The sequence below is a fragment of the Leguminivora glycinivorella genome, chromosome 24 (genome assembly GCF_023078275.1).
Source record: "Leguminivora glycinivorella isolate SPB_JAAS2020 chromosome 24, LegGlyc_1.1, whole genome shotgun sequence".
Classification (NCBI taxonomy): Eukaryota; Metazoa; Arthropoda; class Insecta; order Lepidoptera; family Tortricidae; genus Leguminivora; species Leguminivora glycinivorella.
This window is the reverse complement of record NC_062994.1, coordinates 2,912,973-2,936,471: the sequence shown is the minus strand read 5'-3', so window position 1 is coordinate 2,936,471 and position 23,499 is coordinate 2,912,973. Positions and strand designations below refer to the sequence as shown.

General features: G+C 38.5%; 1 protein-coding gene and 1 non-coding gene across 5 annotated transcripts in view; one reads left to right on the top strand and one right to left on the bottom strand.

Annotated features, from left to right (window-relative positions):
- Positions 1 to 3,623: 3,623 nt before the first annotated feature.
- LOC125238688 (cullin-1) overlaps positions 3,624 to 23,499 on the bottom strand; it is a 49,661-nt gene continuing 29,785 nt past the window's right edge. For 3 of the 4 annotated variants that reach the window (XM_048146087.1, XM_048146086.1, XM_048146088.1), the window contains exons 15-22: positions 23,314 to 23,385; positions 21,104 to 21,256; positions 12,428 to 12,546; positions 11,930 to 12,050; positions 9,708 to 9,808; positions 7,251 to 7,356; positions 5,851 to 5,964; positions 3,624 to 3,751 (exon numbers count right to left, since the gene is read on the bottom strand). In XM_048146087.1, coding sequence (XP_048002044.1) covers positions 3,671 to 3,751; positions 5,851 to 5,964; positions 7,251 to 7,356; positions 9,708 to 9,808; positions 11,930 to 12,050; positions 12,428 to 12,546; positions 21,104 to 21,256; positions 23,314 to 23,385 — 867 coding nt within the window. In that variant the 3' untranslated portion in view covers positions 3,624 to 3,670. Of the gene's footprint in view, positions 3,752 to 5,850; positions 5,965 to 7,250; positions 7,357 to 9,707; positions 9,809 to 11,929; positions 12,051 to 12,427; positions 12,547 to 20,831; positions 20,910 to 21,103; positions 21,257 to 23,313; positions 23,386 to 23,499 lie in introns of all 4 variants that reach the window. The other variant, XM_048146089.1, reaches the window with a different exon arrangement.
- On the top strand, positions 9,462 to 9,535 carry Trnas-gga. Its single transcript has one exon. It is a non-coding gene; the product is annotated as a tRNA-Ser (tRNA).

Below are 23,499 nucleotides of genomic sequence, written 5' to 3'. Positions count from 1 at the left end.
TTTTGTGTGGGTGAGGTAAAAAACTAATTTCCGCCTTATACAAATCATTATTATTATCATAATACAAATCATTTATTCTTGATAAATATAAACAATACAAACACATATTTAATAGTTGTGTTTGTATGTCATTGAAATGAAAACATTGGCACAAAAAAGATAGGAATTTCAATTGCAGTTTAATGGATTTAACATGTTCAAGCTATTTTGTCAATGTGAATGAGGAGACACACTGACATGTTATCCGCCGGGCACTGACATTTTAGGCGGCGCCTGTACGTAAGTGTAATAATGGGCATGTCATTGTCGTTCATATGTGTGAGAGAGAGAAAAATATATCTTCTTCTCACTCTCACGTATTAAATTCTTTGTCTGTGCAATGGACTTATAAGGTGGCGCCATCTGTCACAAGCTTCGAGTGTGCCTCCTCATTGAATTTCAATGCAAACCCCTTGTATACTAGTGTCTGTACAGAAAGTGAGGAGTCGTGAGTCGTGGAATGTATTAGACCCCATACATTTCACGACTCTTCACTTTCCGGTCAGACTCTATGAATGGCGGCTCTGTAGGAGAAAAAAAATTCAATTTAAGTATTTTGTAAAATGTGTGAATGTACTTACGACTTGATCCGTAAGCGTGGTTTAGAAGCAACTTGAGATTGGGTGACGTGTATATACCTCCTATAATTTGTGGCGTTTATTTCATAATGTGTGGAGCTAGCATTATGTGACGTGTAGATGTCGGTTTCACAAAAATAACGCTTGTCAATAAAGCTTCATTGCTGCTAAAATTCGTTTAATAATAGTCTTTATCGACCATCACCAGTGTAACCTCTTTTTGATAGCCGGTAAATGACATGTTTAGTTCCGCTACTCGCCACCGCATCGTGCACAGCGTTTCCATAGACAAAAAAGTCTAGCGACCAAATCCACATGTACCAAAAGCTGTCAACGGTAAAAAGGACACATGAATCATGTACCGTTTTGCTTAATGTAAAAAACTATAAGCCCTATTGTACTAAGATAAAGTTGATTTTAGATTCATATTTTTTTCAATTAATACGTTTTGGTTGGCTCAAAACCAACTTGCGATCCGATCTCACATGCGACCATTATCCACAGTTGATTTTGAAATGATACCACTTGACAGTTAGATAACGGTTCGAATAGGGCCCCTACCTAGCTGAGATTATCCGCGGACGGACGGACGGACGGACGGACAGACAGACATGGCGAAACTATAAGGGTTCCTAGTTGACTACGGAACCCTAAAAATGAGAGGTAAAATTGTAAAGACATGTAGTACTCCTCAATCATACATAATAAGAAATCGGAGAGGTATGGAATACCGTCGTAATCGCAGGCATTTAATAAAGTGCGAGCCGGGCGTGTCCCCGCCACCGTCCACGCAGTCGCTCGCACTGGGTTCGAGTCCGCTCGATGTAAAGGCTGCGCCCACTGCCGAGCCAGCTCCGAACCCGGGACCGAGCGGTGGCGGTACTGCCCAGACTACCGTGTCAAATGAGCCCACATTGACTCGTAACAGAGCTCGCAAAATGGGTATTGATATTAATAGTTTATTATAGATACCTATGCCTGATTACTTGTACTCATTTAATAACTTTAAGTATGTAGTTTGTTGGTATAAGTATATACGCCATTTTATGTTGAGATAATTTATTCTCTCTTCTCTTTGCTTGCTGTTACTTTTGTTTATTTTTTTTGTTGCTTTTTTAAAAAACAAAGAGAAGACGAATGAGTAAGTGTATACTAGTTTACTTGAGTTGTATACCAACCTATGCGTCCTATATATATTATATATTATAGGACATTCTTACACAGAACGACTGAGGCCCACGGTAAGCTCAAGAAGGCTTGTGTTGTGGGTACTCAGACAACGATATATATAATATATAAATACTTATATACATAGAAAACATCCAAGACTCAGGAACAAATATCTGTGCTCATCACACAAATAAATGCCCTTACCGGGATTTGAACCCGGGACCGTGGCGTAGCAGGCAGGGTCACTACCGACTGCGCCAGACCGGTCGCCTATACGCTAGTAGGTATTGTAGGTAATACTCTTTAATAAACTGTGTACTGAAGATAAGTTTAGATTGTGTTTCTATATTGCATGCTTTTTATTTTTAAGGGAATGATGTTGTAGGTAGCAGTGGCGGAGCGTTGATACAACTCGATTCCCAACGGGTTCCCTAAAATTCTCTAGTATCTGTAGAAGTCCATACAAACAGATGGCAAAAACCCCTCCGGCTTTACCAACGAAAATTTTCACGCCCCGCCACTGGTAGGTAGTTTAAGAATAAGTAAAATCTACCCGTTATTATTTTAATAAACCAGTTGTCATCTGAGCTCAATGTTTGATTAAAAAAAAAAAACATTTATTTCAGACTTAGGGTAATAAAAGCCGAGATCGGATTTTTGTGCGTCATCTCACTCATCTCATACTAAAATCACAGTATAACAAAGAGTACTATCGTACAGTATGGCCACTCCCGCTCCCCGCTGAAAGTGCCGCCCACCCCCTCTCGGTTGCCTCACAGTTACCGCCTGTCAAAAACGCGAACAGTCGACCTGTCATGTGTCACTCATACAAGCATTGTACGCGTTCACCTACACGAGCTTAGACTGTGTGCTGGGAACGCGCCTCTTTCATATATCGCCAGTGTTCGAGGTGTGCTAAAAGTCATTAAAATGATGTAAGTCACTAAGAATGTCGCAAATCCGTCCGATGTCTGGTAATAAGCCATGAGTTATTGGTTATATAACCTAACCACAAAATTAAGTTTTTGATAAAACCCCCGACCGCGACATACTGGACCCATTTTCATAAAACGTGGCTAAGAACACTCCCGACTAACTCAGCTTTCAAACAAAAAAAAAACTAAATCGAAATCGGTTCATCCGTTCGGGAGCTACGATGCCAGACAGACACACACACACACACACAGACACTTCAAACTTAACACCACAAAAAATCGAAAAAAAAATAAGCACTCCCGTGCAAATAAAAGAGACACGGCGATATTGATAGCTCACCGCTGGGCGAGTAACTATAAACATCGCTGTGTCTCTTTTATTTACGGGGGAATGAGTATCTTTTGTTCTTTTTTAGAGCCCATTTAGACGGTAAGAGAACTCGCATACGAATTTTATTAGATTGGGGTATTTGATGGCTGTGCAAAATTGTATGTCACCACAACAGCCCGCAATGTAACTAAAATCGCATGCGAGTTCGCACGCCGTCTAAATGGCCTTATAGCACAGAATATATAATAGTATGATAATAGTACAAGTACAGAAGGTTCACTCCTTTGACGTTCACAAAATGCCGCCATTCTAAATTCGTACCTACAATAACAAACGGACCGCACGCGAACATTGAATTCTATTGCGCCGCGTGAAGGTCGTCACGACTGAATGGGCCGCGAACTCGCGGCCGCCAGCATGTATTTATAGCTCGGCGATAGAATCGCGGTGTGAACCGCCCCTGCTTATAGCCAAAAGCTCAGTTTACTAGCTCGCGATGGGACCAGTGCCTAAATCTAGTTCTGTGTTCAATTTGTATTTTGAGCAGGTGATGAAATAAATGAAACAGCATGACATTAATATTGTTATATTCATTAATTCATATACAGGTGTGGTGATCACGCCAGGTAGCTATATGTGTCCTTTTCTCCCTCAGTGCGTTCCAGATATTCCTTCTCTATCAGGATATCGATGCATTTCTGAAAAAAAAAATAGGTATTTTCACTTCTCATACTCAAAAAGTGCACCTTTATGTCGTGCGTAGCAAGGCTCGGAACCGGTTTATTTTTTACCGGTTAAAACCGGTTTATTTCGGTTTTACTCCGAACTTTGTAAAGAACAGAGCTTGGATACCGGTTAAATTTTCAAACCGTTATCATGTACTTGAGGACGAACCTTTTAAATTTCGTTTTCGCTCGAAGAACCGCTATTTTTAAACCGGTTTTTAGGAGAACTCTTTCATAAAGGTTTCGTTCGATTAACCGGTTTAGAACAAAATAAACCGGTTTATTCCGCAGCATGATAGGTAATACTGTTCGAACCAAACAAAAAACTCACTGCGTGAACGTAGGTATTTAGGTGCGTCTCGTCGCTCGTCGAATAAACCGGTTTATTTCGGTTAAAATAAAGTTCTCATAACGTTCGCGTTCTTTAAAAATTTCGGAGTAAAATCGAAATAAACCGGTTTGAACCGGTAAAAAATAAACCGGTTCCAAGCCTTGGTAAAGAACGCGAACGTTATGAGAACTTTATTTTAACCGAAATAAACCGGTTTATTCGACGAGCGGCGAAACGCACCGGCGCCGCGTAAATATTTACGTTCACGCAGCGACTTTTTTGTTTGGTCAGAACAGTATTACCTATCCATGCTGCGGAATAAACCGGTTTATTGTGTTCTAAACCGGTTAATCGAACGAAACCTTTATGAAAACGTTCCCCTAAAAACCGGTTTAAAAATAGCGGTTTTTCGAGCGAAAACGAAATTTAATGGTTTTGCCGCAAGTACATGATAACGGTTTAAAAAAAAAATTAAAATTTACATACATACATACATACTTAAGGTTGTCTGGAAGAAATCGCTCTTTAGCGATAAGACCGCCTGTTGTTTACCTTTGTTCGTGTTTCTTCCTTGTTTTGTATTGTTGTATTTTATCAAGGTGTGCAATAAAGAGTATTGTATTGTATTGTATTGTACATACAATCACGCCTGTATCCCATAAAGGGGTAAGCAGAGCACATGAAACTACTAAAGCTTCAGTGCTTCAATTTAAAATTTGAACTGTTTATTTCTTTCTAATAAATTTAATCAGTACATGCTTAGATCTTTTCTAGATTGTTAGCCAAGACGAGTGGCTTATCTTTACATTTATAATTAAATACATGCAAAAATCTTGAATATTTAACCGGTATCCGAGCCCTGGTGCGTAACCGAAGTTTTGCGAAGAGCCAAAGTAGGTGGGATCGAAGTTATGCGACGACAACTTCGTTGGAGCGGCCACTTTTCATGAATGGCTAACGACCTAGCCACGACAATGGTCTAACGGCTCAGCCACGACATTGGTCTAAGCGCGACAGCGGCGAGCGGCGGCCATACATTCGAGCGAGACACAACGATAGGACTTTTCATTCGCACGTATGGCTGCCGCTCACCGCTGTCGCGCTTAGACCAATGTCGTGGCTGGGCCGTAAGGCGGTGCGGGGCGGCTGGGCTGCGCGGGAAACGCGCGCGGGCGCTAGCCATGCCACGTACTTTAGGGCCTAGGAGCGGCTCATATTTAAAAGCATGTTTTTGACTGTTGAATATGACTCTAAGGCGCATAGAATGCTTTAATTAGTCAATTACGTCTTGTACAAGGAAATATGTGCGATAATTAAATACAGGACATTTATTTTATGGCTAGTTAAATGAAACTTAATATAAATAAACACTCAGAAAAAAATTAAGACTATAAATAAGAATAAATACTATTACAAAAATTGGGTTAAAAACATTATTACATACGCGAAAGTACACTTCAATTTTCAGTAAATAACGGTTTCGGGTTCAAAACGCTCATAATAAAATACAATATCTTTTCGGCTTAGCCACGACAAGGCGTCTTGCGGCAGCGGCAAGCGGTAAGTCACAAAAACAACAACGCAGCGCGCGCGAGGCACGCCACAGTTGTTTGAGTCTCGGGTAGGCCCGAGAAACCCGCGCGCGATTTCGAACAGCGGCGAGAGTCGTATCTAAAGAACCTTCTCTTAAAATTAACGGAATTTAATAAAAACACAGTGTATATACAGGGTGGGTGTGTACCTTGATGACGGGGACGCGAGGCTTGAACCGCGAGGAGAGCTGGTTGAGCACCTCTACCACGAGATGTTGGTGTTTCAGAGTCTTTCTGGTCTTCATTATTCGGACGATCGCCGCCTGAAACAAAGAATGTATAAAATGTATTCAAAATATGAATGTTGAAATAGTTATCTCTGTTGGACCCTATGGTTGACTGTTAGATAATGCTTTTTGGCATTAAGTCCGCTGTTTGCACATCTTTGTGGGGGAGTACCAACATCGCGGCGGTGTGACTTATAGCGAACGGTGGCGCCATCTATCGGTTCGATACGACGTTACTCTCTCAATGAATTGAACACCTGGGATACACAATGGAACAAATAATAAATAAATAATTGATACATTTTATCGCATCGATGCGTCTCTATCTCACCTACAAATAGTGCGAAAAGGACAGCCTAGCGCACATAGTACAGCTTTGCTTAGTTTAGGGCTAGGTTGATTTGTGTAAGGTGTCCCACGTAAAAAAAACCGGCCAAGAGCGTGTCGGGCCACGCTCATTGTAGGGTTCCGTAGTTTTCCGTATTTTTCTCATAAACTACTGAACCTATCAAGTTCAAAACAATTTTCCTAGAAAGTCTTTATATAGTTCTACTTTTGTGATTTTTTTCATATTTTTTAAACGGGGGAGGGCGCACTTTTTTTTTCCTTTAGGAGCGATTATTTCCGAAAATATTAATACTATCAAAAAACGATCTTAGTAAACCCTTATTCATTTTTAAATACCTATCCAACAATATATCACACGGGGTTGGAATGAAAAAAATATCAGCCCCCACTTTACATGTAGGGGGGGTACCCTAATAAAACATTTTTTTCTATTTTTTATTTTTGCACTTTGTTAGCGTGATTGATATACATATTGGTACCAAATTTCAGCTTTCTAGTGCTTACGGTTACTGAGATTATCCGCGGACGGACGGACAGACAGACATGGCGAAACTATAAGGGTTCCTAGTTGACTACGGAACCCTAAAAAAATGTGTGTGTGTGTGTGTGACATACCTGTATGAGCATCTTCCTGTCCTCCTCGATGTGTTTGTGTGTGTGTGACATACCTGTATGAGCATCTTCCTGTCCTCCTCGATGTGTTTGTGTGTGTGACATACCTGTTTGAGCATCTTCCTGTCCTCCTCGATGTGTTTGTGTGTGTGACATACCTGTATGAGCATCTTCCTGTCCTCCTCGATGTGTTTGTGTGTGTGACATACCTGTATGAGCATCTTCCTGTCCTCCTCGATGTGTTTGTGTGTGTGACATACCTGTATGAGCATCTTCCTGTCCTCCTCGATGTGTTTGTGTGTGTGACATACCTGTATGAGCATCTTCCTGTCCTCCTCGATGTGTTTGTGTGTGTGACATACCTGTATGAGCATCTTCCTGTCCTCCTCGATGTGTTTGTGTGTGGCTTCCTGTTCCACCTTCAGCTCTGTCTTCAGGGGGATGTTGATGTTCACCCTTAATTTCTTGCTGCAATAAACAAAATAACAATATTAATAATAGTTATTTGTTATACAAGGGGGCAAAGTTGTATTTAAACGCCGAGTGTGGAATTGAAACACGAGCAAGTGAAAGGATTCTATAGTTGAACCACGAGCGAAGCGAGTGGTTCGAGAATAGAATCCTGAACTTGCGAGTTTTTTAACACACGAGAAGTAAAATACATTTGCACCCGAGTGTAACACAAAACTTTTCCCCTCACTATAGCGAGGAAACTACAACGCAAAAAATGCGTTTATCACTGCTTCCAGTAGTTCCGCAGGTGGTAAATCATCTTTATTACTATATTCACCTACTTTTATAAATTTTAAAGCAGTTAATTTGACTTTATTCAAGGTCAAATCACTTTACCCACTAGTGGATAAAATGCGTTTTTACCCGCTGGTATTAAAGGACAAAACACGTGTTTCCGAGCTAGTGAGGGGAAAAGAATATTGAACTTTTCTAAACAGAACTTAACAAAAAGTCTGTTACAGCACAGATTAAATATGTATAAGAAGATCATACTCGTACCATCCCATGTATCGTCACTACTTTGAAAAAATCTCGTATCTCACGCTGCTCCTCAAAGTTAAAACGCAGTAAGTCTATACGCATTCCATACATACTTACTACAATTTTCTTTTCATTGACAGACGAAGATACAAGTTTTTTTTTAAAGTAGTGACGATATTAAAATGCGACCTCTTAAGAACGTGCATACACTACACCACACATAGATGGCGCCACAAAAAAAATGCCTTGTTGCCATCGATTATTTGTACTTTGTAGATTGGCGTCTAGTCACAGAATATATAATAGTACAAGTACAGAAGGCTCACTCCTTTGATGTTCACAAAACGCCGCCATTCTAAATTCTTACCTACATCAACAAACGGACCGCACGCGTGCAGACGACATTAAATTCTATTGCGCCGCGCGAAGGTCGTCGCCACTGAATGGGCCGCGAACTCGCGGCCGCCGGCATGTACTTGTAGCGCGGCGAAAGGATCGCGGAGTGAGCCGCCCCTGGTCTAATGTCACTTTCGAGCCATAAATCTATGTCAAAAGTGATACTTAACGCCATCTAAAAGTATCATCGAAAGCTAAAAGAAATATTTTTTCTGTGGCGCCACTATGGCTACTCCCGCTACGCTGAAAGTGCCGCCCATCCCCTCTCGGTTACCTCATAGTTACCACCTGTCCAAAAACGCGAACATTCGATCTCACTCATACAAGCATGGTACGCGTTCACCTACACTAGCTTAGACTGTGTGCTATGAACGCGCCTCTTTCATATACAGGGTGCCCGGTGATTAATGGACAACCTTTTAACCACCAAGAGGGCACCTTATACTGGTCTAGAAAATCGACTTTAAGGTTTAGTAAAAGTCGCCTGGTTTTCGAGATTTTCAAACTTTTGAAAATTTTAATACTATAGCCTGTCAACCAAATTTTGGCAGTAGCAATGTATATCAAACTAAAGTATGGTATCCCTATGAAACGAACAAAAACCAGCAATGTACGTCGAACAGCCACAAGGGGCTCCCTCCTTCCTTACGAATTAGATAATGTAATAAAAAGGGACGGATATGTGCTAGTTATTTCTCTTTTTGGTAGGGTGGTGATTTCCACAGATAAGATACAAATGACACGCGAACTTCCACCGATTTTCAAAACTAGTGTTGCTAGCCCGCGATTTTTCAAATTTGCCGCCTTTTTCTAGTGACAAGATTTGGTTGACGTTCTATACCTAAAATTTTAAAAAGTGAACTAAATTTTGATGTCGATTTTCTGGACCAGTATAAGGTGAATTAATTTTTATTAAGCAGAAACGTCTGCTAACGATTCTAAACATTTTTATATTAAAGGAAAAAAATGGAAAATGTGATGTTTAGAATCGTTAGCAGACGTTTCTGCTTAATAAAAATTAATTTAGTATGGGTTAGCACATTGTTACTGGTGAATTCTCAATATAACTTGAGACTCCAGTGCCGTTACAAGATGTAATAGTCTGTCGGTAGATGGCGCTAGACGTCACCCCAAGACGTGTGTACAAAAGGAAAGGCATGGAAAGATTTGCGAGGTCCGGCGTGGCTTCCGTAGCTCAATTGGTAAGAGCATTGCACGGATTGCAAAAATGGTGCGGGTTCAAGTCCCGCCGGAAGCGTAAATTTTTCCATTTTTTCCTTTAATATAAAAATGTTCAGTATAAGGTGCCCTCTTGGTGGTTAAAAGGTTATCCATTAATTACCGGGCACCCGGTATTTGATTGCCAGTGTCTGAGATGTGACCTTACTCAACAGTGGCGCCAACTGGTGAGCAATAAAACGATTACTTACTTCTTATATCCTAGGTAGAGTTCAACGATCGAGGACTCAGTGAGCTCAGTCTCGTCTTCTTGGCAGACCAGTAGCTTGGCTTTGAGAAGGATTTGTAGCACCTGCGAGGAATAACATACATACAATCAATACAATCACGCCTGTATCCCATAAAGGGGTAGGCAGAACAGATGAAACTACTAAAGCTTCAGTGCCACTCTTGGCAAATAAGGGGTTGAAAGAAAACGAAACTGTGACATTGCAGTGACAGGTTGCCAGCCTCTCGCCTACGCCACAATTGAACCCATATCCCATAGTCGCCTTCTACGACACCCACGGGAACAAAGGGGGTGGTGGAATTCTTAACCCGTCACCACACAGGCAATAAGTTGCGAGGAATAAGTTGACAGTATAGTGTGACCAAAGAGGATCGAGTATGTATTATACACCGTATTTTTTTGTTTTCCGTTAAATTACGAAGACCGCAGCCAAATAGCGTGAGTAAGGCTGCCAGAGCTCAACGAGGGTGCGGTGTGCTGATGACGGGAGGACTTACGGAACTAACTTGTTCCGTCTATTGTCCTTTGAGGCAACCTGAACCCTCCTTAGAACTTGTACACTCCTTTTTTGCTGTGTACTTAACACATCAAAAGGGAATGTACAAGTTTCTAATGGGGTGGCAACGCGCATGTGACACTGTTTGAGTTGGAGGCGTCCATAGGTTACGGTGACCGCTTTACATCAGGCGGGCCGTATGCTTGTTTGCCACCGACGTAGTATAAAAAAAAATCGTCAGGAACCACCCTGTATATCAGTTTTAGTTAAATTCGCAAAAAAATACATAATAAATGAATTTATGAGTGTGAGAGGCCCTTAAGAATAACATTCAAGTTAGTGTCAAGTGATTGATGGCACATGTCAAAACAAATAACATTGGGAATTGGCAAAGGCTGTCACACACGTGATCAGTAATTATCTTTATTTTCTTAATAACTCGATAACCGTAAGAGTTAATACGCTAGTTTCTTAGAGAAATTAATTGTATTTGATCTAAAGAACCTTCCCTTAAAGTTAACGGAATTCAATAAAAACAGGGTGTAGAGAGTTACTGTCGAAGTAAAATGTGTAATCACACTGCATAGACTGCCATCTCTTGACACAGGCTTAAAACTTTTGAACCTCAGTTTTGACAATTTGGCCCATATTCTTAGCTTGATATGTTAAATGTCAAATAATAATATTAGCGCCATCTAGCTGAGCGTACCGCTAAGGTGTAATGCCATCTAAACACCGTACCTTTTTCTGTATGTAATCGTTTAAAAAAAAATGAACGACAGTTTGAAAAATAGAACTTGACATATTGTCCGAAGAGTATGACAAGTATGGCACAGCGCTGGTAGCCTAGCGGTAAGTACGTGCGACTTTCGTTCCGGAGGTCGCAGGTTCGAACCCCGGCTCGCACCAATGAGTTTTTCGGAATTTATGTGCGAAATGTCATTTGATATTTGCCAGTCGCTTTTCGGTGAAGGAAAACATCGTGAGGAAACCGGACTAATTCCAAATAAGGTCTAGTTTACCCTTCGGGTTGGGAGGTCAGATGGCAGTCGCTTTCGTAAAAACTAGTGCCTACGCCAAATCTTGGGATTAGTTGTCAAAGCGGACCCCAGGCTCCCATGAGCCGTGGCAAATGCCGGGATAACGCAAAGAGGATGATGATGATGAGTATGACAAGTATGACCTAAAGGCCGAGGCTGCGAGTCCGTTAAGTAGCACGAGGATAATAGTTATTTGACTTATTTGTTATACAAGGGGGCAAAGTTGTATTTTAACGCCGAGTGTGGAATTGAAAAACGAGCAAGTGAAAGGATTCTATAGTTGAACCACGAGCGAAGCGAGTGGTTCGAGAATAGAATCCTGAACTTGCGAGTTTTTTAACACACGAGAAGTAAAATACATTTGCACCCGAGTGTAACACAAAACTTTTCCCCTTACTACAGCGAGGAAACTACAACGCAAAAAATGCGTTTATTACTGCTTCCAGTAGTTCTACAGGTGGTAAATCATCTTTATTACTAGATTCACCTACTTTTATCAACTTTGAAGCAGTTAATTTGACTTTTATTAAAGGGCAAATTACTTTACCCACTAGTGGATAACATGCGTTTTTACCCGCTGGTATTAAAGGACAAAACACGTGTTTCCGAGCTAGTGAGGGGAAAAATCTATTTCTGCTGCAATAATACCTGAACTAGGAAGTCCCCCTTGATACCAGTGTGCTGCTCTAGCTGGCGTACGCTCCACGCTGTGTTCTCGTTGTACTGCAGCAGCACTGCCATCTGGAAAGTACTGGCTTGGAGCGTGTATCTGAAACAGGTTACATAATCAAGACTAGACTACAGAGACTTACCCCCTTATTCATTAATAAAGTTATCAAGCCTAGGGTTGCAAACGGTTTCTTTTTGCTTGAAAAAAACATGAAAAAAAAAAGCCGTGAAAAAAGTTCTTTTTTTCTGGAGTACGTTTTTTTCTAAAGGTCGAAATCTCAAAATTTGCAGAACACTTAATACTTTTATACGGTGTTTTAGACTTTATGTTAACTATTGAACAAATTTTATTTAATAACTGTAATTTCTGGTTTTATAAAACTAACATTTACACAATCTGTAGTTAATAGTTATCAGAAAAAATGTTTTTTTTTGTACAGTTAGCGTGGATTTTTTTATACTTTAATATGTTTTTACCTATTCTTGAAGCAGTTGGTGACTAGCTCCCCCTTGCTCATGTTGTAGAGCCAGTTGAGTTTGCGGCCCGAGTGTTGCGACGAGTAGAACGTTGTGAAACGCGACACGGAACGCTCGAGCTGAGGAACAAACAAACCACAGATGTCATATATACCATAGATCAAGCAAACGTATCTACTTAGAACTAAACTACGTGGTTTTGGTATAGAGCGTGAGTTGGGTAGCGTGTAGCTGGCTTTACAATATTGGCAACTTTAGTCCCAGCCCTATCCATCATAGACAGTTGTAGAACTTAAAAGAAACAATAACGTCATTATTATTTCGTCATAATAACCTAACTTTTAACCATTTCAAGTTTTTAATGAAATCTCCAGATTAAGTTATTAATATAAGGTTTTGCATGTTACGATAATAGGACCGTTTCAGTAATGTATGGTTTCAGTGGTGTTTAATGAGGTAGTGTGAGAATTCAAGGAGAAACAGTGACAAAACCATGTGATGCCGTTTGTTTACATTGTTTGGAAGTTCCATTGACGGCGACTTTAGCGTGTCAAATGAACTCAGTGAAATCCACTGAGTTGTCCGTCTTTACTCGCAGCTTGCAGCTTTCGGGCGTCAATTTTTGTAAGTTGAAGTCAACCAAAACATAAAAAATGCCTCGTTACGCGATATTCAATTGCAACAACACAAAAATTATGAACAATCAAGAGCCTGAGACATATTTAAAATTACAGGCAAGAATCAACTTCAGTACAAAATTTGACACGCTCGGCCCCTATACAAATATATGAATTTGTTTCTTCTATCTAAATTAAGTTCTGTGAAACAAACATATATACAATAAACTTTTTTTTTATAATTTATTTATTTAATCTTTATTGCACAAAGAAAATACAATTGTACACAAGGCGGGCTTAATGCTATAAGGCATTCTCTACCAGTCAACCTTCGGGAAAAACAGAGAAATTGTAGGCGGTGCAACATTAAATTATATAATAATTGTGGCCTCCCAACAAACAAAATATCCTTATAAAATCAATCTATAAGGGCTAAACACTCATAGTAGTTTTAAAATAGCATTCATTATGCCAGAGTTCCTTATAGCGGCTCATTATAAGAGAATTTGGCCTAATAGTACATTTACTCTTATAATTTGGCCATGTACACGTTAATAAGTCAAATTTATATGACTGCAATAAGGGTTTAAAAATATTTACTCTTATACTAGCTCATTATAAGAGGATTTGGCCAATAGTACATTTACTCTTATAACTTGGCCATGTACACGTTAATAAGTCCAATTTATATGACTGCAATAAGGGTTTAAAAATATTTACTCTTATAGTAGCTCATTATAAGAGGATTTGGCCAATAGTACATTTACTCTTATAACTTGGCCATGTACACGTTAATAAGTCCAATTTATATGACTGCAATAAGGGTTTAAAAATATGTATTCTTATAGAAGCCATTTAAAATGCCTTTTCGCTGTATAATATTCAAAGCACTATAAAAGCTTTTGTTATGGCCAATTATTCTTATAAAAGTAATGCATAAGATAACTATGATGCTTTATGCCTCATAGGAGCATATTATAAAACGTCTATCCAGCAAACAAATTATAGCATTTTATAAAGTGTTTAAAAGAATTAAAGCAATACATTTTCTCTTATACAATAATTATAAAGGCATTATTCTTGAAAGTGTCGTATTAAAAGTTTTTATAAAACTTGATTCGTCATTTTGAAAATCCAGCGAATGTGAACAATCTGATCCCAACTTATCGATTAGTGGTTCCGTAGAGGATGCCATTATGGAATAATTATAAGAATATGCAGGCAAGCAGCAGTGACAGGAAGGTGTTAAATGATGAATTGAGTTTGGATTTAGCTTAATAATTATATTTTTTGTTCTTATTTAAGGTGTCTGTAGCTCTGCGGTGAAAAATGTTAAGGTATATACAGCGGGGCCGCGGGGCAGATCTCGACTGGAGGGCAAATGTAACTGGTCCATTGTTTCCATGTTTTACAATGTTTACATTATTAAATGGAGTGTCCACCGGTTATACCAGACTAGCATGCACTCGGAGGTGGCCAATTATACATAACTGAGCGTATAAGAGACTATTACCAAGGCACTTAGTTTTTTTATCCATCAGTACCTACTAATATTAATTTTTAAGATTAACTTTATTAGAATAAGTTCCAAAATTGTATTCCTTACTTTATGGACTTTGGTCTGAAATAAAAAAAAATCTTTTATTGCGGATTATCATTGTGCATGTTGGACGATCTGAATAAGTGAATACAATGTTCGGCTATTTTAAGAAGAAACCTATTTTATATGTAGTCCTTTTGGGACTAAGACAGATTAAAATTGAGGACAAATAAAGACAAACTCACTGTTTTTAAAATATTTATTTATGTGCAACGAAACCAAACCGATACAAGTAACTTTATAAGATTAATATTTTCAGTTCTATTGCTCACGATGTTGCTGTTTCAATGAGTCTACATACTTCAAAATATTAATATATTCTTCAGAGCGCCTACACGGTGGTAGAAATTGTAATTAACCTATCAGTAAATTTCCAAAATAATAAGTAGTTTCTTTTATCGAGGTCTTTATCAAATTCACAAAAGATATATTGATTTTCGTTTTCTTGTTTTGAATTATCAGCGCCATCTTTGCTTGGTGTGATTTTCTTACAACCTAAACTATTTCCTGCGTCCTCTTCGATTTTGCATGTTTTTTGATCCACCACTCCGAGCTTATTTTTGGGTGTAAGTAATGATTGTGACTGATTTTCTCCATCAGAATATGTGCCGTTTTGTAGTTCATCTGTAATAAAAAAAAAAAATTTATTTGAAGTCTTAGGCTAGGCTGTTTATAGTTATCGACACAAAGTCCATTGTGATGGCGGTACTGAAATCGTCTGTGGTTTTCAATAGCACTTACTTACTAAGAGGAGGAGAAGAGTTGTCATCTTCACGTCACTAAAAACGGCTGACTTTGTATCTCATCCACAGATTCTGTAACAATAACCATAATAATAAATATCAAATAGAGTATTTGACTCAGCATTTACAATAAATCAATAGGAAGTAATAAAATAAGGCACCAGAAGATTAACTATTCCGAAGCACAAGTTTGTTTTAAATTGAAAATTCTAGGTATAACTTCCTAATGAAATATTGAAAATATCAGTATTACCTGACATGCTGCGGACTACACGGTTTTATTTTGTTCTATTCCGGTTAATCGAACCAAACCTTTATCAAAGCGTTCCCCAAAATACTGGTTTAAAAAGAACGGTCTTTCGAACAAAAATGCAATTTCAAAGGTTTGCGCCAAGTACATGATAACTAGACAGCGGATTTCAGGTAGCGATTTAAATATTAATATGGATATGACTAGTGCATTTTTTTAAATACATGTCATGTGGTTTATAATCTACTAGCTTTTACCCGCGGCTTCGCCCGCGTAATAAAAGTATTCATTAAGATTTTCATTTGGATCCTTAGGTTTCTCTGGTATATTTATCTGCGATTATTTCGATTGCACATAATACTTTTGCTTGCAATGATTGTAGAAATATTACACATCGACCACAGCGTAGGTAATTCTATATACGCTGGGGAAACCTTTATAAACATCCCACATAGCCCGTATTTCGACACTATATGATCGGTGGGTAAAAAGTACTTTTTTCTATTATCCCTTACAATTTTTTACATTTTGCTTATACTTATCGCAAACGTAATCTTCAAGCAAGCAAACAACGATCGTCTTAGAGCACTTTGATTGTAAGAGACCGCCGACTGATTATCCGTATCCCTCTAACAATACCCATATTATCCGTATCCGTATCCGTATCCGTTTCCGTATCCGTATCCGTATCCCTATCGCTATCGCTATCGCTAACGCTATGGCTATCGCTATCCCTATCGCTATCCCTATCCCTTATCAAGATAACACTAAGTTCTCGCGCTTTGTACACATATTTAAAGTCACATACAGGTCGAAAGCGATTAATTAACATTATTTTTACCTTTTTTCCCAACGTTTCGGCCAGGTTGCACTGGTCGTGGTCGCGGAAGACTGACGTCCCAGCAAAATGTCACCGGAGATGTAAACAACACAAAACTACCCGATATTAATTTATATAAATGTTCGGGGTAGACAAATAAATATAATCTACCCGCATGTAATTATTCGCCCGCGTAATAAAAGTATTCATTAAGATTTTCATTTGGATCCTTAGGTTTCTCTGGTATATTTATCTGCGATTATTTCGATTGCACATAATACTTTTGCTTGCAATGATTGTAGAAATATTACACATCGACCACAGCGTAGGTAATTCTATATACGCTGGGGAAACCTTTATAAACATCCCACATAGCCCGTATTTCGACACTATATGATCGGTGGGTAAAAAGTACTTTTTTCTATTATCCCTTACAATTTTTTACATTTTGCTTATACTTATCGCAAACGTAATCTTCAAGCAAGCAAACAACGATCGTCTTAGAGCACTTTGATTGTAAGAGACCGCCGACTGATTATCCGTATCCCTCTAACAATACCCATATTATCCGTATCCGTATCCGTATCCGTTTCCGTATCCGTATCCGTATCCCTATCGCTATCGCTATCGCTAACGCTATGGCTATCGCTATCCCTATCGCTATCCCTATCCCTTATCAAGATAACACTAAGTTCTCGCGCTTTGTACACATATTTAAAGTCACATACAGGTCGAAAGCGATTAATTAACATTATTTTTACCTTTTTCCCAACGTTTCGGCCAGGTTGCACTGGTCGTGGTCGCGGAAGACTGACGTCCCAGCAAAATGTCACCGGAGATGTAAACAACACAAAACTACCCGATATTAATTTATATAAATGTTCGGGGTAGACAAATAAATATAATCTACCCGCATGTAATTATTTACGACATCACATTAGAAACCTCAAAAATAACAGTACTTCTCCACTATTTAATGGATGTTATTATACATATAAACCTTCCTCTTGAATCACTCTATCTATTAAAAAAAACCGCATCAAAATCCGTTGCGTAGTTTCAAAGATTTAAGCATACAAAGGGACATAGGGACATAGGGACAGAAAAAGTGACTTTGTTTTATACTATGTAGTGATTATTATTACCTACATCGCACACCACAAGCTTTACTGAATAATTAGATTAAATTAATGTTATTTTTTCAACAAACTACATTTAAAAAAAAGTATTTTATTCTAAACTAGCTTTTACCCGCGGCTTCGCCCGCGTAATAAAAGTATTCATTAAGATTTTCATTTGGATCCGTAGGGACCGTAGGTTTCTCTGTAGGTATATTTATCTGCGATTATTTCGATTGCACATAATACTTTTGCTTGCAATGATTGTAGACATATTACACATCGACCACAGCGTAGGTAATTCTATATACGCTGGGGAAACCTTTATAAACATCCCACATAGCCCGTATTTCGACACTATGATCGGTGGGTAAAAAGTACTTTTTTCTATTATCCCTTACAATTTTTTACATTTTGCTTATACTTATCGCAAACGTAATCTTCAAGCAAGCAAACAACGATCGTCTTAGAGCACATTGATTGTAAGAGACCGCCGACCGATTATCCGTATCCCTCTAACGATACCCATATTATCCGTATCCGTATCCGTATCGCTATCCCTATCGCTATCCCTATCGCTTTCCCTATCGCTATCCCTATCGCTATCCCTATCCCTATCCCTTATCAAGATGTTTAATGATATAACACTTTAAGTTCTCGCGCTTTGTACACATATTTAAAGTCACATACAGGTCGAACGCGATTAATTAACATTATTTTTACCTTTTTTCCCAACGTTTCGGCCAGGTTGCACTGGCCGTGGTCGCGGAAGACTGGCGTCCCAGCAAAATGTCACCGGAGATGTAAACAACACAAAACTACCCGATATTAATTTATATAAATGTTCGGGGTAGACAAATAAATATAATCTACCCGCTTTTAGTTAATGTTTATTTCCCACCATGTTTATTTTAAAGGTAAAAATAATGTTAATTAATCGCGTTCGACCTGTATGTGACTTTAAATATATGTTTAATGATTTCTTATCAAGTGCTAAAATATAAAGTTTCATGGTTTTATCATTTAAAATTAAGAAATCCCATACAAACTTTCAACCTCTTTTTCAACCCCTTCATCCCTTTTTTTCGAAATAAAAAGTAGCCTATGTTCTGTCTCAGGGTCTAAAGATTGTCTGTTCCAAATTTCATCAAAATCGGTTGCGTGGTTTAAGCGGGAAAGCGTAACAGACAGACAGACAGACAGACAGACAGACAGAGTTACTTTCGCATTTATAATATTAGTATGGATGGATAATGGACTTTCAATTTAAATATATATAAGAAGCGAATTATTTTCATTTTTATAATCTTTGAGCCATAATAGAAGTTTTTACTGTGCAATGCACAGAAGAAATATTAAAGAAATAAGTATAAATAAATATTTTTTTTATTTTTATTTATTATCATTATAATTTTTTCCCAATATTCACAAAAGCATCCAAAAAGGGTTTTACTTTTATGTTCCCATACATATTAATATTAATATTTAAATCGCTACCTGAAATCTGCTCTCTAACGATAACGTTATGAATTTTTAACTGGTATCCGTTACAAATATTTAACTAGATGGTAAGGTTCGAGATTTCACTAATTGTGAGAAGGAACCCTAATTAGATATATAAAATGGCGAATCATAAGTAACACCGGTGGCTATTATAAAGTTTTTACTCTTATAGAGTATTTGTAAATGATGTGCTTACTGCTTTTACTCTTATAACAGCCTTGCTCAAGACATGTCAAAATTAATTAACCGCATTTTTAGTACAAAACCGTTGAAATACAAGGGCGCATTAATAATACAACACATTTTATATCACATTTCACCATGAAATTGGATTCCCACACAGTTTTCATAATAAATAAGCAAATAATTGTAATATGTAAATGTTAACTTACCGTTTACTAACTTGCAAAATGGATGACTTGATGATGATGTACACATAAATCACTACGAAAAGCACAATAAACTTTTAAAACAGCATCCTGTTTCGCCGTTATGAGTTTTACTCCCTTGTATCTGATGATCACAAAACGTGTACAAGAGCTATTGCCCTTATTAAAGCTTTGAATATGATTCTTACAAGTATAATTGCCTTTATTAAAGCTTTAAATATGATTCTTATTAGTACATTAGCCTTTTAAAAGCATTTTTCTTGCCATTATAAGGTTAACTTTCTTATTGCATGCCTTAATAAAGCACGTACAAGATAAGAAAGCTAATAATATAGCAACTACAAGGGGGATATAAGGTTTTTGGCCTTATAAGGTGTGCCCAAATGCCCTCTTGTAAAGGGTTTACAAGGTTATTATAAGAGTACTATTTTTGGCATTATAAGCCACTATAAGACTAATTTTTGTTAGTTGGGCTGGATCCAAGTCCTTTGAGCCAAAATACAATAAACCATTATATTTAAAGCAAAGAGGATCGAGCATTATAGAGAGTTACTGTCGAAGTAAAATGTGTAATCACAGTATATAGATTGCCATCTCTTGACACAGGCTTACAACTTTTGAACCTCAGTTTTGGCAATTTGGCCCATATTATTAGCTTGATATGTGTCAAAATGTCCAATATTAATATTAGCGCCATCTAGCTGAGCGTACCCCAAAGGTGTAATGCCATCTAGGCCACCGTACCTTTTTCTGTATGGTACTGAGGTACGTTTTTTTCTTAGACTTTATCTGTCTACGGTGTTATATGTCTTTGATTTAAAGCAAAAGGTCTTTTGAAGAATATACTTTAACTGTTATATATCATCATCATCATCCTCCTTGCGTTATCCCGGCATTTGCCGCGGCTCATGGGAGCCTGGGGTCCGCTTTGACAAGTAATCCTAAGATTTGGCGTAGGCACTAGCACGAAAGCGACTGCCATCTGACCTTCCAACCAGAAAGGTAAACTACACCTTATTGGAATCAGTCCGGTTTCCTCACGATGTTTTCCTTCACCGAAAAGCGACTGGCAAATATCAAATGACATTTCGCACATATATTCCGAAAAACTCATTGGTACGAACTGGGGTTCGAACCCGCGACCTCCGGATCGAAAGTCGCACGCTCTTACCACTAGGTTACCAGCGCTTACTGTTATATAACACTGCTTACTGTTACTGTTATGTTTAACTGCTCTATATATATGCCACCTATTACATGACATAACAAAAAAAAGTTGCCAATCGAGCATGACTTAAAGGCCGAAGCCGCGAGCGAGGCATCCAGCAGCGCGAGGAAGGCAACCCAAAAAAGAAAATACTAACCTCTGTAGGTAGCTGGAAGGAGGAAGATTGCTGGAAGGGCCACGAGCCAGAGGATAGCACTTGTATGCTGAAGTCGATGTGCAGGGACGACTCCGAGCTTTTGTATAGAATCCTATCCCTTTAACTGATACCACTTATTTCATGAAAACAATATAAAACGGCGAGAAAATAAAAATTTACAGTTCGAGTATGACTTAAAGGCCGAAGCGGCGAGCGAGGTCCTTCAGCAGCGCAAGACAGGCAACCCCAAAATTAAATAAAAAAAAACTAACCTCTGTAGGTAGCTGGAAGGAAGAAGATTGCTGGAAAGGCCAAGAGCCAGAGGATAGCACTTGTATGCTGAAGTCGATGTGCAGGGACGGCTCGGAGCTGTTCGACATGTGCTTTCGGAAGTTCTCGTTCAGGTCTTTAGATACGCCGATGTCCTGTAAAAAGAAAAATATTAGTAGTAGCAAAGAGGATAGAGTTTTATAGAGAGTTATGTCAAAGTAAAATGTGTAATCAGTAATCACAGTGCATAGATTGCCATCTCTTGACACAGGCTTAAAACTTTTGAACCTCAGTTTTGACAATTTGGCCCATATTCATAGCGTGATATGATGGTGATATGTGTCAAAATGTCAAAATATTAATATTAGCGCCATCTAGCTGAGCGTACCCCAAACGTGTAATGCCATCTAGGCCACTGTACCTTTTTCTGTATGGTCCTTTTTCGGTACTGAGGTACGTTTTTTTCTTAGACTTTATCTGTCTATACGGAAGTATAGTCTTTGGTAGTAGCTTTTGCTCGTGTTAAATTCAACCCCCCCCCCCCCATTATTGGGAAGTAGGGGGTTAGAAAGAGACAAAAAGTAGCCTATGTCACTCTCCATCCCTTCAACTATCTCCACTTAAAAAATCACGTCAATTCGTCGCTCCGTTTTGCCGTGAGACGGACAAACAAAAAGACACACACACTTTCACATTTATAGTATTAGTATGGATATAGTATGGATTACAATACAAGTCCGATAAATAAGGAATTACTTATTCGCACATGTATCGTACAACGTTTTACAGTACACATGACCATTTCAATTTTAGACATAGTTGACTCATTACCCCGGTCCCCGGTACCCGGGTCCCGGGTTCAAATCCCGGTAAAGGCAATTTGTGTGATGACTTGATGAGCACAGATATTTGTTCCTGAGTCATGGATGTTTTCTATGTATATATGTTTTAGTATATTACATATATAGTTGTCTGAGTACTCACAACACAAGCCTTCTTAAGCTTACCGTGGGGCTCAGTCAATCTGTAAAAAATGTCCTATAATATTTATTTATTTAATTTATTTATTTATTACCGAACTGTAAAGTAAATAAGACCTATTTCTGGTAATACATTTCCTTAATTTTAGTATATTTGGTTATTTTCACTTGTAAAAACAGAATAGACCCTAGGAGGGGATAGTTGTATTATAAATAAATAAATGTGAGTGTGTTTCGTAAAACATCCCACGTTGTCGGCTACCATTAAGGCGAGATTTACTCGTATCTTTATAATATGAATAAACTGACAAAGCGGCTTTATAGCAATCGACAAAGTGGGACGTTTTCCCGTGCACACTCACAAATAAATATTATAGGACATTCTTACACAGATTGACTGAGTCCCACGGTAAGCTCAAGAAGGCTTGTGTTGTGGGTACTCAGACAACAATGTATATCCATACTAATATTATAAATGGGAAAGTGTGTGTGTCTGTTTGTTTGTCCGTCTTTCACGGCAAAACGGAGCGACAAATTGACGTGATTTTTTAAGTGGAGATAGTTGACGGGATGGAGAGTGACATAGGCTACTTTTTGTCTCTTTCTAACGCGAGCGAAGCCGCGAGCAAAAGCTAGTAATATATAAATACTTCTTCTTCCTCCAACCCTTATCCCACGTTATGTGGGGTCGGTACAACATGTCTTCCTCTTCCATTCTCCCCTATCTCTCGTCATCTCAACACTCACATCTTTCTTTCTCATGTCCTCTTTCACACAATCCATCCATCGTTGTTTGGGTTTACCCCTCCCTCTCCATCCATCAACATTCATCTCCAACATTCTTTTGCCTATATGACACTCATCCCTCCTCATTACATGACCGTACCACGCCAACCTGCCACTCCTCATCTTTTCCGTTATAGGCGCAACTTTCAAACTTCCCCTAATATACTCATTCCTGATCCGATCCATTCTGGTCACTCCACACATCCATCTCAACATTCTCATTTCCGCTACGTGCACTCTCCTTTCATCCTCCACCTTTGTCGCCCAGCATTCAGATCCATACAATACAATATATAAATACTTATATACATAGAAAACATCCATGACTCAGGAACAAATATCTGTGCTCATCACACAAATAAATTCCCTTACCGGGATTCGAACCCGGGACCGCATCGTAGCATAATAAGTAGATATGTAAAATAAATAATGTGTATCATATATACCTGGAACATCCTCTGTAATTTGCTCGTGTACTCGAATCCGCAAGCCTGCTTCAGTTTTGAGATCATTGATGCCTGGAAAAAGATAGAGAAGCATATTTTATAGAGTTGTGGGTTCACTATTGTCTTGCAAAAACTTTTTTAGCATATATTTGATTCATATAATACTTCTTGGCAGAAGTCACGTTT